At 38.3% G+C, this 12,869-nt stretch overlaps 1 protein-coding gene across 4 annotated transcripts in view; it reads left to right on the top strand.

Annotated features, from left to right (window-relative positions):
- MIER1 (MIER1 transcriptional regulator) overlaps positions 1 to 12,869 on the top strand; it is a 60,179-nt gene that overhangs the window by 38,717 nt on the left and 8,593 nt on the right. For all 4 annotated transcript variants that reach the window (XM_084637366.1, XM_084637365.1, XM_084637364.1 and 1 more), the window contains 6 exons: positions 278 to 410; positions 3,110 to 3,174; positions 4,991 to 5,063; positions 8,783 to 8,934; positions 9,942 to 10,023; positions 12,318 to 12,412. In XM_084637366.1, the coding sequence (XP_084493492.1) occupies positions 278 to 410; positions 3,110 to 3,174; positions 4,991 to 5,063; positions 8,783 to 8,934; positions 9,942 to 10,023; positions 12,318 to 12,412 (600 nt within the window). The remainder of the gene's footprint in view (positions 1 to 277; positions 411 to 3,109; positions 3,175 to 4,990; positions 5,064 to 8,782; positions 8,935 to 9,941; positions 10,024 to 12,317; positions 12,413 to 12,869) is intronic.

The following is a 12,869-nucleotide window of genomic DNA, read 5'->3' as shown; positions in this document are numbered from 1 at the left end:
GTTAGCTCATCTAAGACTTAATGTTAAACCTGACCTGCTTAAAATATGTTCTCAAAATCTGTATCAATACTGTGTAATGCATCTAATCAATCTCTGTGGCTGTCCACAGCCAGTACCTGTCATTCGTAACACTACAACCTGTAGTTTATTATGTGTACAACATCCTCTTCTGTTTGAAATTTCTGGAAATATAAATAAAATCTTATAAAAAAAGAGAGATGATTATCTCTAATGCAGAAGGTTTAAACGGTCTCCTGTTTGCTTTATTGTATTTAAGGAGGAGACCATAAAGGATTCATCAGGTCAGGAGGATGAGACACAGTCCTCCAATGATGATCCAGCACCATCTGTTGCTTCTCAAGATCCACAGGAGATAATTCACCCACGTCGATGTAAATATTTTGATACAAGTATGTGCTGTTCAGTACTATGCACCATCATCTAAATTGTCATAATTTTATTAAGATCTAGAATTAATGAAATATTGAGTTACTAAAAAATATCTAAGTCTTACTACTTATGAGTGTTTGTCAGATCTCTTTTCTTCTCCCACTGCTGTTCTTTATTATCAAGTCACTTCAACATAGCTGCTACTCTGAAACCTGAAATTAAACATAGTTCTTTGTTGTCCACGGTCCTTAACATATGATAAAGCCTCTCTTTTTTTTTTTCTTTTTTTTTACAAATCATGGACTTTGTATTAGTTTTATTAAAGGAAAAGTGTAGGATTAAATCTGGTGCACACTTAAAAGGAAAAGCAAAACCTAAGGCCAGTGAAATGCTTTCAATAACTTCTTAACATTTCAGTGGAAACGTAGTCCCCAGTCCTGCAAATAGGTCCACATGGGCATGCCTCTACATCTCTGCAAAGCTCCCTTGCCATCCACTTGGAGCCCCAGTGACTACAGTGATCTTCCCATGTGGACCAACGTGAAGGATCAGTGCAAATATTCCCTGCAGTGTTTGTAACCTTGCATTGCGGTATTGCTCAGCTGTAGCATTTCCCCAGCTGTGGTCTGTGGAGCACTGCTGATGGTCCAAGAATAGTTGGCTGGCTGCAGGGTGCTGGCTCACCTCCATATTTTCAGTTGCTAATTCACCCTAAAAAGACAATAAAAATGTTGTTTTCTTTATATAAATATTCCAAGTAAGCAGTTGCTGTAGTTGCTACATGGAAACTAAATTATAAATGGGAGAGGTGCAGGTCCACAAGATAATATCCCTTAAGTTGTGGTCTGCTCCATGAAAAACTTTTTGAGAACCTTTGTGCTAGTGAGTGAGAACTAGAAAATGAAATTGACAAGAAACAAAAGTAAAACTTTTTTTATTGTCTAATCTCAGTAATAGAAAAATGAATAAAAATAAACTAAAATAGATTTAAAATATTTCAGGTTTTAATAAACTGAGGTGGGAATAGCAACACAGAAGGAAATTTTCTTTTAAAATATTTATCTTGACAACGTCATTTTCAGTGTTACCATTTCCCTGCTCCATACTTCCCCTCTTTGATCATGTCTCTGTTTCTTAGATGTGCTTAAAATTCACTCTTGCAGCCACTTGGAACTGCTGATCTAGTGTTATGTAACCCTCACTGCTGTTGCAATAACACTTAGCTGGGTCTCAAACCTGCATTCTCCTAATGAGTAGCATCTGATATTACCAGCCAAGTCATTTGGACAACCAAATATTTCACTGTGTGGTGTAGCCATTTATACCAGAGGAAAGTAAAATGTATCATTCCTGGTATTTGGAGTCTTAGACCTATATGTTTACAACAAACATTATCACCTTATAGTTAAAGGTTGCTTATAGCTCCGTATACCCAGTGGTTTAAAATAAAGGAAATTAACATTTAAAATTCTTCACATCTACATCACTAGTTAAGTCATTGGAAATGTCATTTTTCAAGTTTATTGTTTGGATTTGTGGTAGCACCTAGGAGTCTGTCATGAATCAGGACTTGTGCTAGGCACACAATAAACACGGCAGAAAAAGACAACCCTTGCTCCAAAGAGCTTACAGTCAAAGTAACTTTCTCCTTTTCATGTTTATCTAACACAGATGTCCTAGGTTAGCTTTTGGTTCCTCTGCCAATGTTTAACAGAATGCTGATTTGCATTTAATAAAAGGGTCTGTCTTTCTACTACCTGATCCTCACCTGCTGACATTAATGTGGCTACTTTCAATACCATGCAAATGATAGTCCCTATTACAGACGGTTATCCGACATTCCTTAGAGACGCACATCCTGACTTAAGGACTCCTAAATGTTAAATTCACTATAGCAAATGCAAGTACCGAATGTCACAGGTATTAAGCAATCTGCTTTCTCAGTGCACTACTCGTGGATAGCTGAGCTGAGTGCGCTGTGAAGTTCAGTATTTTTAAATGTCATTGTGCCTGAGCATGTAACAGCTGGATTTGGAGTGACCCACATATTGTGTTCTAGTGTACAAACAGTTCAACAGAGGCTGATAGTGGTGCCAGTGTTGCTCTAAGGATGAGGAAAGACGGTGATGGATGCAGGATCTGAAATGAAATGAGGGTGACTAGCCCAACAGCCTGCCAGTTCTGTTGAAAGTAAGGAGAACCTGTTTCAGTGTAATCATTGAAGACACTGGCATGCTTGCAGAAAACAACTGTACCTGACCAATTGGAATGTTGTCAGCCTATACAAGTAGAGTTGGATGAAGGGGAATAAAGTCTTATGGTGGGGCCCAAAAATGGATAGACTGTTTACTTATTTGCATCTTAAAAACTTACAACCTTCTTCCTGTTTGCTGTCTTTCCAATTAACAGGATATTTAACCACTCTGGGTAAGCACATTAGCTGATTCTTTTTTTCTTCTAAGGCACAATGGGATGCCTTTCAACTGGAAGACAGACCAAGTTGTGGTGGTCTCCCGTTTTGCTCCTCAGTGAGATCCCAGCCATATGTTCATTCACAGAAAGGTGGTTGTGACGTCACAACTAAAGATCCAAATAGCCAGCGAGCAATGGCTTTGAGCAATCTGTCTCCAAGACATACTTTACTGGAATATAATGTTGGCCTGAACAAGGTTTATGGTAGTACTTCCCATGTAAATAATGTCTGAAAAATTTCTTGTAGATAGTGAAATAGAAGAAGAATCTGAGGAAGATGAAGATTATATTCCTTCAGAAGACTGGAAAAAGGTAAACATTTAAGGACTTGCTATTAAGGATATATCTTTATTAAGTGTGCTATTAAATGCAGTGTACAGTTGGTTATTCCAGGCATAAGTGGGTATTGTAGTCTATCAGCAGAAGGAGACAAGAAATAATAGTTCAGTGGAATTAGTTCCTATAAACAGGCTCCTTTTTGCTAATTTTCAGTTTATCCAGAAAGTGGAAAAGATTGTCTGACTTAACTAAAACCACCAGGTTGTCATCTTTAGCTTGTTTTCAATAAATCATTTCATAATTTGCGGGTAAAATACAAATGCTGCCAAGTTAAGAGTTTTTTAACTTTTGCTTTCTCTTCACTGTCTGTTTTCTGAAGTTCATGGTGATTTCCACTCCCTTCAGGTACAAGAACCGCTTTGCATAGGAGTAGCCTCCATTTTTGAGATTTCCCCCATTCTGACTTCCTTGCCTCTGCTTAGGGGTTTCCCTCAAAAACCTCTGTCAGTTACAGGACAAGCTGCATCTCTGTCCCCTCTCAGGTCTCTGAATGCACCCCTTCAGGTGTCAGGCCTTTTGCCTTTACTTTTCCAGGGGTGAAATCACACGATTAGCCAACTCCTAGGCCAGGCCCTGGGCTATAGTACCTTGTGTATCAACTGTGCTTAGCCCAGTAGGTCTGATTGGGTTTGACACCTGCAGTTCTTTTGCGGAGTTTGGTCCCTTTTTACCAGTGATCAGTCTTCTCAAACCCAAGTGTTGTTTAATCTTAGAAGTAGGAATAAAGCATAATATGAGAGGAAGGATTTTAAAACCGTCTACATGCTGGTTTCTTATTTAAAGATCTACCATCTGGTGATGGTGACCTAGGGAGGCCTACCTCTTCAGATGTCCCATGGGGGGTGGAGAGGGGTGTCAGTAACAAACAGCTTCTTGGCAACAACTTCCCTGATCTCTGGACACAGTAGTCTTTTTGATCTACTGGCCCCCAACTTTGTCCCTGTAACTTTGGCTGTAATCTGCACGGTTATAGCTCAGGCCTTGTGTTTTAACCATGCTCTGAAGTGTTTACTGAGAAATAGTATATCTTGAGCTATTGTTTCACTTCCTGCTCGTATTTTTTAGCAGCCTGCTATTAAACTAAACCGACATATTCTTACTGTGAAATCATGATAACCATGTCACATACAGTATTCATACATTATCACGGAGCAGCTCCATATCCATCAGTCTCCATCTGACCGATCAGGAGAATGTAATTTCATTTAGTGAAATAAATTCTGTGATTTAAGTGAGAAATCACACTGAAGTAATTGCCATCTTTGTTCTAATTCTCATTACACCTGGGGTGCTTTAATATAACTCAAGCATTATATGAAGTACATGTAACTGTTTTTAATATCAATAAGTAGATGTAAAAGAATGTGTATTTACTTTTCTTTTTCCTCTGCCAATTATGCCACGTAAAGTAAAAACCATAATACATTTCTGCACGATGTGAAGGGTTTTTAATTCTCAAAATAGAGGAAAAGGGTTGAAGTTTAAGTTTTAACTCATGACTTTGAGCTTTATAGATTATCTATCTGCTTCCTCTCCTGCTCTTTCCAACACATTAATATTAAAACTGTTCATTTTTAATTGTTTCTTTTAATACCCTCTCAAAGCCTCATAGACAAAAAGTACATTTCCATATTGTTTTTTTTTTTAAATTCTGATTAGTTTTTGTCCCATATTTTGTAGGTTATTGGTGGCAGGATTTTTAGTGCTTAAAAGGATATTGTCACTCTGTCATTCTATAGAAAACAAATAAGATTGTCAAGTGCATTATCTACATTTTTTTTTTTAACAGGAAATTATGGTGGGTTCTATGTTTCAAGCTGAAATTCCAGCTGGCATATGCAAATACAAGGAAAATGAGAAAGGTGAGCTTTGACGCTATCAACATTTCTGAAATGATTTGTTAGAGTTTCTGTACTAAAGCTTGAGGGCGGATTTCAGGCAAGATATCTTAGGAAAAATTAAAAACTATTAATTGATGTGATTTGCACAATAAGACAATTTATTCGGTCATGCAGATATGCCTGTATTTGAAACGGTTTACACTGTGTTAGGGTTGGCATTTGACTGGTCCAAAATAATTGGGCATTTGACCAGTCAAATATTGTCAGATGTGGTTAAATAATTCAAAGTGCTAATTTATTAGAACAGACCACGAACAATTGTTACTTCAATAGGCTGAGCCTTAGATACCTGTGCCTAATTACAAACCAGTTACTTAACTGAGTTATTTTAACTCAGAAAAATGCTAAACCCAATTAAATGAAGCTCTAAAAAGTGAAAGAATGGTACCATGATGCAATCAACAAGATGGTAGGTCACTGCCTACATCAGGGCTTTCTTGGTGGAATATTTGGCAGTATTAGACTATATAGCCTCATAACAGGCCATCAATTGACTGGCTTGCCAAGCCTTCACGTTTCACTGGGGGAGTTCTGAGGAGTTGGATAGAAAGGAAGGAAAGAATTTACTTCTGCGGTTCAAAGTTTGCTTGTTGAGCCCTCTTTTATTCAGCTAACAAATACAGTGTGCTGACTATTACTAGTCCTTTTTAAGTATTGTTTGGCATACTTTGTTGGAAACAATTGTATATAATATTTGAGAAATTTTATACATTGGTGTAATTTAGTTATAGTATATGTGTTAGAGGCGACAGCGTTAAGATGGCACATGTAACTTTGACTTTGGCATTCCCTGATTTGAATGCTTAATTATTCAACCTTAAAATTCTCTTAATCTACTTTTATGGCTTTTTTTAAAAAAAGCTTGAGAAATATCCTAATCTAGGACGCTTTGTCTATACCACCAAATCCTCTGTCCTAGGCAGACCTTGTAAGATGAATGTTCTGTGAAACTTAGGAGCTTTGTATCTCTCCTTGTTGTAAAGCAACTGCTTTTGTAACCCCCGTGCTCACCAGAACAGAGCTCTTACTCCAACCTCTGCAGAGCAGGTATCTGCCCCCACTATAGACCTACTGAGAAGCACAAGAAGCAAGCTTCCATCCTGTGTTCCTTAATAGGTCCATAGCTAAGGTGATTCCTGCCCAACTTGTGCACCCTGGTGATGTGATAGTCAGAAGAGCTTGAGGAGAGGGAACTTGAGTCTCCCAGGATATGGAACAGTCATAGAAATTGAAACCAGAGCAAACTTAGATGTGCATACAAATGCAGCTCGTTTTTCTTTAACTTCATGACCTTAGCAAGAAAAGTCCATGGAAAAAGATTTGTGTACCCTTATGTGATTTATATTCAGAGACTTTTTGAGATGGCGGATCTTTCTTTGCTTGAATTTAAAAAAATAAAAAATCGGGCAGAGATTAAGTCCAAAACATTCCAGCTCGATAAGTTGAAAGTTCCAAATGAATGAATCTGGGTTTAAAATGGAAGCCACAATGCATCCCTAGCTATAATGGTGTGGTGGTTGCTTTTGCTATTAAAAAAATGTCACTTGGAGGAATAAGTCTATTTTAAATATGAATGCACTAAATGATAAAGTATGTGCCACTAGCTGTGGAGAAACTACTTTTGGTGCTCCTTTCTTTATCTGGTAGGTATCTTAACATAGAGCTTGAACTCTGTATTTCTCTGAAATTCAACAAGGTATGCTTGTAATTTGCTGCTGATTCATCCATTCTTATTAGTTTACTGTACTGTAAATGACTTGTGGCCTCCTACAATAAAAATATACAGCTGGTTTTTGTACAGCAGAAGCCTACAAAAACCAGCTTTTCATGGCCTTGCATCCAGTCACTGGTTTGAGAACAGAAAGTATGCATCATGGACACAGACTTGGGGAGGGGGGTGAAGTTTCACTAAATTGTTATTACACTAGTGCTGGTATAATTTTTGTTCTGTACTTTTTCCTTCCCCACCCACTGTATTTTTGGATGAAACCTTTATTCACAGGCCTCAAATTGGACTAGTGTTGATGTTTACAATGGAAAGATAAATTAGGCTGACAATATGCAACAAGACCCTTTGGCTCTCAGTTGATGAGATCTTGTTCTTCAAGTATAACTTATAATGTACTGCTAATATAAACATTTGTATTTTTGGGTAGAATTACATTATTGTGAACATCTAGGAAATTTAGCACTTGGCTGAACATAGTAGCTTAATGACTTACTCTGTTTCCATGAAGATTTTCATAACAAATGCAGTTTTGGTATAACGTCTTAGAAAAATACTAGGTATTAAATGGAACAAATCTGTAACAAATGCCCACATTTGTTTGAGTTCTACAACCCCTTATTGCTCAAGTTACCCAGAAGAGAAGATGGAAATATTTGAGATTTGTTAAGAATTAAGCAAGAGCATCTTCCATGGCAGGCATGCCATTTGGCAGTTAGAGGAACATGCAAGAAGAGCTGACTAAAACAATCCCTTGAGATGCTACTCATAGGGAAAACTTACAGGATTTAACATAGAGGGGGTTCAGATTTTGGTATTACCCACTGATGTGATAGTCATTCTTTGTGTGTCTAGTAACTTCTCATACACTCATAATGGTGTCTGTTACAAAATTAAGAAATGTACTAAATCCATAACAAATTTTGTTCACCACGATTCCTTGATTTAACCGCTGTTACTTTTTTCTTAATCATACCTATCCATGATGCGTAAAGGCAGTTGTTTTTCAGCTTCTATTATTGAGCAGAGATTTGAGACTTCATTGAGGCAAGTGTCTCAGCTATCTTCTCAAAATATTTTTTTTTCTCAGTATCTTCGTCTTGCTTGAGTTAAGCTTGAGCTAGTTCGTTTTCACTCACATGTGTCTCTGTTCCTGTCATCTGGGCAATAGTATGTTGGCTGTCTGCTGAGCTGGCAAGGTTTCTGACATCAGATGCTGCTTTCAAGAGGCATTTTGACTTAGTGATAGGCGTTGTCTAGTAAATTGCCCTCTCTGAAGGAGGCAAAACAAAGGTGTTCTCTGTCAGGAGTGTGCCTGGATGCTCTTTGCTGGCTTTATTGAACCATGGTGGCTAAGACTTCACATGTAGTAGTCCACACATCCCTCAGTGCTTTCAAGACCTCAGTTGGTGTGATTGGACCAAATGTTCCAAGGAAACTGGAGTGATCAGTTTTCTAATCTCATCTCTAGTAGATAGATCTTTTCAGCAAAGTAAGATGAGAATTACTCACAAGGTCTTGTTTTTGAGGTTAGGTGAACGCAGTCTGGAGGGATAGCTGACACACTGTTTGAAACAGTTCTGCCATCTTCTAATTTTTTTAGTTTCAAGGGCAGAAGATGAGGAGGGATTGTTTTTTCCACAGATGTTGTGTATGCGTGGGAATCTGATTAGATGCACAATGCATTTTGCAGCACTGCACTGTAATCCGTGTGTGTGTACATGATCTAACATAGTTAACAGTGAGCCGTAGAAACCATTTGGAAGAGCATTGATAGTACCATACATTTCAAATTAATATAATGCTCAGTCCTCTGGCCAATCAGATTGTCCCATTAATCATGTTCGTAATTTTGAATGTCCTTGTGTTCTAAACTTGCAATTGTTTGAGGTTGAGTAGAAGTTGGAGTCTTACAGAATATGCTTCACTTATGTTTCTGTTCTTCTTAATTTAGTGTATGAAAATGATGACCAGCTGCTGTGGAATCCTGATTATTTAACAGAAGATAAAGTGATTGAATTCCTCAATGAAGCCTCCAGGCGAACAGGAGATGAGAAAGGACTAGAGGCAATTCCTGAAGGATCACATATTAAAGACAATGAACAGGTGCATATTGGAATTTGTAGTCCATAGTGTGTGTTATTTTATTGTAACTATCACGTTTGCTGTTCCCATACCTCAAAATCTGATTTGAGATTGCTTCTTTTTTCTCTTATCCCCGTCAGAGGAACTGAATTGCTTCCACCCGCTGTTCCCAACAAAAGCAAATGTTTAAGATCCCAAATCAATAACACAGTGCATATTCAGTTTTAAAATTAAGTGCATTAAGAAACATTTTTTATCTGCAAAGACCTACGTTCTGGTCTCTGTCTTCCTGTTGTAGATTTTATAGCACTTTACTAACTAAAACCAAATTCTGCTCCTGCCCTGAACAAAAGAACATGGACTTGACAAATGTGTGCATTGATGAGCCCTTTGATGTGCGCACGTGTCCAATTCTCATGTGAGAACAATGTAAATCTTGTTAATATGAATCTTTGGTGGGGAGAAGGGGCTGGACCTGTGAAGACGTGCATAAATTCCTTAAAGCACTAGATCACCAGTCCTGCAGATTTCCTAAGCTTTAGGATGTATGGTAAAACAAAATTGGCAACCCAAGTTGGTTACTCTTTGTGTAACTAACCATATGTGCACATTTATTGGGATATCAGAATTTCATTTCTGAGTCTCTCCACAGAATAGGCATAGGCTATACCTGTTGTCACACTTCTGTATCTTAGGGATCAGTTGTAAAAATTTGTCCTATAAATTAAGGTAGAGCAAGGAAGCTATTTACAGTACATAACGCTGCAATATAATATTTTAGAACAAGAAATGAAGGGAAAAGTGTGTATTATACATACTCTATCTAGGAGGTGTATAACCTAAAAGTTATCTCCGTTAGTCTTCTGTATACTTATATTGCTGTTTTAAAAATAGTTCTACTGGATTTTTAGAGAAATTAGATTTTTCAGATTAAGTAAGTAATTGATCATTGAACCATTGTAGCAATACACAAATTCAGTAGTATATGGAGTCATGCATATTAAATCTGTAGTTTTTCACCTTTCCAGGCATTGTATGAATTGGTTAAGTGCAATTTTGATACAGAAGAATCATTGAGAAGATTAAGATTTAATGTAAAAGCAGCCAGAGGTAAGAATACATAAAATTTTAAATGTACTTGTGTTTTTTTACCCCATGCCTCCTTTAATTTGGCCAAATCATTAAAATTTGGGCATTGATTGCTGCTGTCAGATAACTCCAATTACCGCAGAAATCTCACATCAGCATTGTGTAGCACTATTATCGCTCTTCCTCAAATCCAGGAATTAATGAACTCTGACCCCATGTTCAGAGTTCACTTCTAATGCAGCTATGTAGGGATGAGCTTGACACTGTGGTTCTAAAAGTTGAGGGCCAAGATGAGATTTTGGAGGACGAAGTGATGGGCATAGTATGAATATATAAGTACCTAGGCAATAACACACAAGAAGAGGGTTTATGAATAAAAACTTGACATTTTTAATCGTTACTTTGTAACGTTTTAAAATTTAGAACTTTAATGCACCCAACTAAAGTAGGAATTGTAGAGGGCTTATTCTCTATATTCATGCCTCCGAACTTTCATATAATTCACTAAAGTTAGTGTGTGAAATACACAAGAATTCAAAATTCTAAGTAAAAAGAGATTAGGGCTCTAAATCTTGTTGACAGAAAAAGATTCTAAACTTTAATAAACTAACTTAAATCTTTAGAAGGTGCTTTGGGTGCATTGTGCACTTTTTGTCCTTGTACAGATCTCTCCTTTGTATCCTTCTGTCGTTTCCTCTTCATTGGTTTAACTTTTTACCCTCTCTCTTCCTGTTCTTTTCTTTATGCACTCATCTGTTAGCACTCCCTGCCTGCTCAGCTTTTGAGTATTCTTTTTTTGAAGGTGATGACAGAGAAAATTAGAGTCCTAGATCTGTCTACACAAGAAAATCACTGTAAAACATAGATTCTCTTCTTTCTTCACCACCCCTCTTGTTGATCTGTGACTCTCTGTGTAGATGAGACCAACTGTTCAAAACCTGGGGTGAAATCCTGGCTGAAAGTCATGGAAACTTTGCCACCAGGATTTCTCACCCTGTGATGTGGAAAGCATGATGGCTATTTACTGAGATAGGCCTAGCCTTAAGTCTAATATTTCTTGGCAGTTGCTCATTTCAGTTAAAGGTATTGTCAAGTTGATCTGTTTTGGTCTTCTCTGCCACCCAAATTAGGGTCCTTTTATATTAGTAAAATGACCATTTGCTCTTCATGGTTGTGACAGTGTGTCTCCCTGTACCTGTCCTTGAATGGTGTTGACAACAGTTCAGCTGGTAGTCCAGAAGGTATACTGCTGTCTTCCTTACCATTATGGAAGGCATGATAAAGGTGTGATATGTCTCTTCACAGAGCTGTCCCTAGGGGGTGGCGAATCGGGGTGACTGCTCCAGGCCCTGTGCTTTGGGGGGCCCCACTGGCCAGTGCGATTCTGTGTGTGTGGGGGGGAGTGAACCATTGGCTGAGGGAGGCTACCCCCAGCCCTGCCCCTTCCACCCAAGGGAGAACGTGCGCCCTGGAGCACTTGGAGGGAGAGTGCACAGCACTGCCTTCCCAGCCCCGGGAAGGCGGGCGGTGTGGTCCCACCAGCGGCGCTGCTGAAGTGGGGCCCTGGCGGTGGGAGGGCGTGGAGTGTGAGCGGGTCCACATCTGGGTGTTTGCCTTCCCTACCTGCCCCCAGTGCAGTTGGTCCTGGAAGTGACATCACTTCCGCCCCGGGCCCCTCACTCCCCTAGGGATGGCCCTGTCTCTTCATATGAGGCCCTGTCTGTGCTAGAAATATTTTTCAAAATGTTCTCAATGATTTCTAATACCAGTTCATCGTATTAGTAGCTGTAATGTAGGCAGCCCGTTGGCTGCACAGCCATTTTAACCTGCATCATGTTGATTAGGCCTGATCTGAGTAAATGTAGATGACAGTGCTTAAAATGGGAGCAGCAGCCAGCTGGCTGTCAACACTAGGGCTTTCAATGTTGCTCACAGCACTGGAGCTGAACCAGTATTTGTGTTGAAATTTTTCATTTTTAAGTTTTGAAAAATTTCCTTAGTATCAGTGGTCCTGACTGTGTTTAAATGGTTTTTGTCCCATCTGTTCCAGTAGTTAAATGATATTCAGTATCAGCTGAGGATCCATTGCTGACAACTGTTAGCAAATGGTCACTTTTCCACTTTCAGACTGGAACAGATTCTTTCTGATTTTCACACTAATAATTAGAATTTCTGAAGGCTGTTCTCCTTTAATCATCTTATGATCAAGAAACTTAAATACAGAGTGTTTTTTGTATCAGAATCCTGAGTTTCCATTTGTTATCATTATACTGTCACTTTAAAGTATGTTTTTTGTATTGTGTTTCTAATTTCAGAAGAGTTAGCTGTTTGGACAGAGGAAGAATGTAGGAATTTTGAACAAGGACTGAAGGCCTATGGAAAGGATTTTCATTTGATTCAAGCAAACAAGGTAAGGATGATTGATTTTAAAAATGGTAGTTATTGTCCTACTTTTCTTTGTAGCTGAAAAGATATTGTAATATCTTTTGGCTTCCTTCCAAATCAGTTTTTTTTTTTTTTTTTTCCCTCCCCACTAGTCACTGAACTTACATATCCTTCTTTCACTTGATCTATCACAGGAGGGTGTTCTGATTAGCTTCAAGAGTTAGCTGGCATTGTATGGGATGTGGGAAAACCATTCTGAAATGCTGAGTTTTCATTGTGCAAGGCCTTAAATAGGTCTGTTTACAAAAAGTTTATCGTCAATATCACTTAATGCTTAACTGGTCAGAATGTATTATAATCTTGTTAAATAGACTTAAAGATTCTGTAGAGGGTGGTAGGCATCTTCGGAAATACTACAACCAAGGTTGTTACAGGAATGTTAATAGGAATTTTCATATTGTAATAATTGAGTTTCTCCACTG

Source organism: Lepidochelys olivacea (assembly GCF_965140295.1).
Source record: "Lepidochelys olivacea isolate rLepOli2 genome assembly, chromosome: 8".
Lineage (NCBI taxonomy): Eukaryota > Metazoa > Chordata > Testudines > Cheloniidae > Lepidochelys > Lepidochelys olivacea.
The sequence above is the reverse complement of the archived record's forward strand: the minus strand, read 5'-3'. Positions and strand labels throughout refer to the sequence as shown.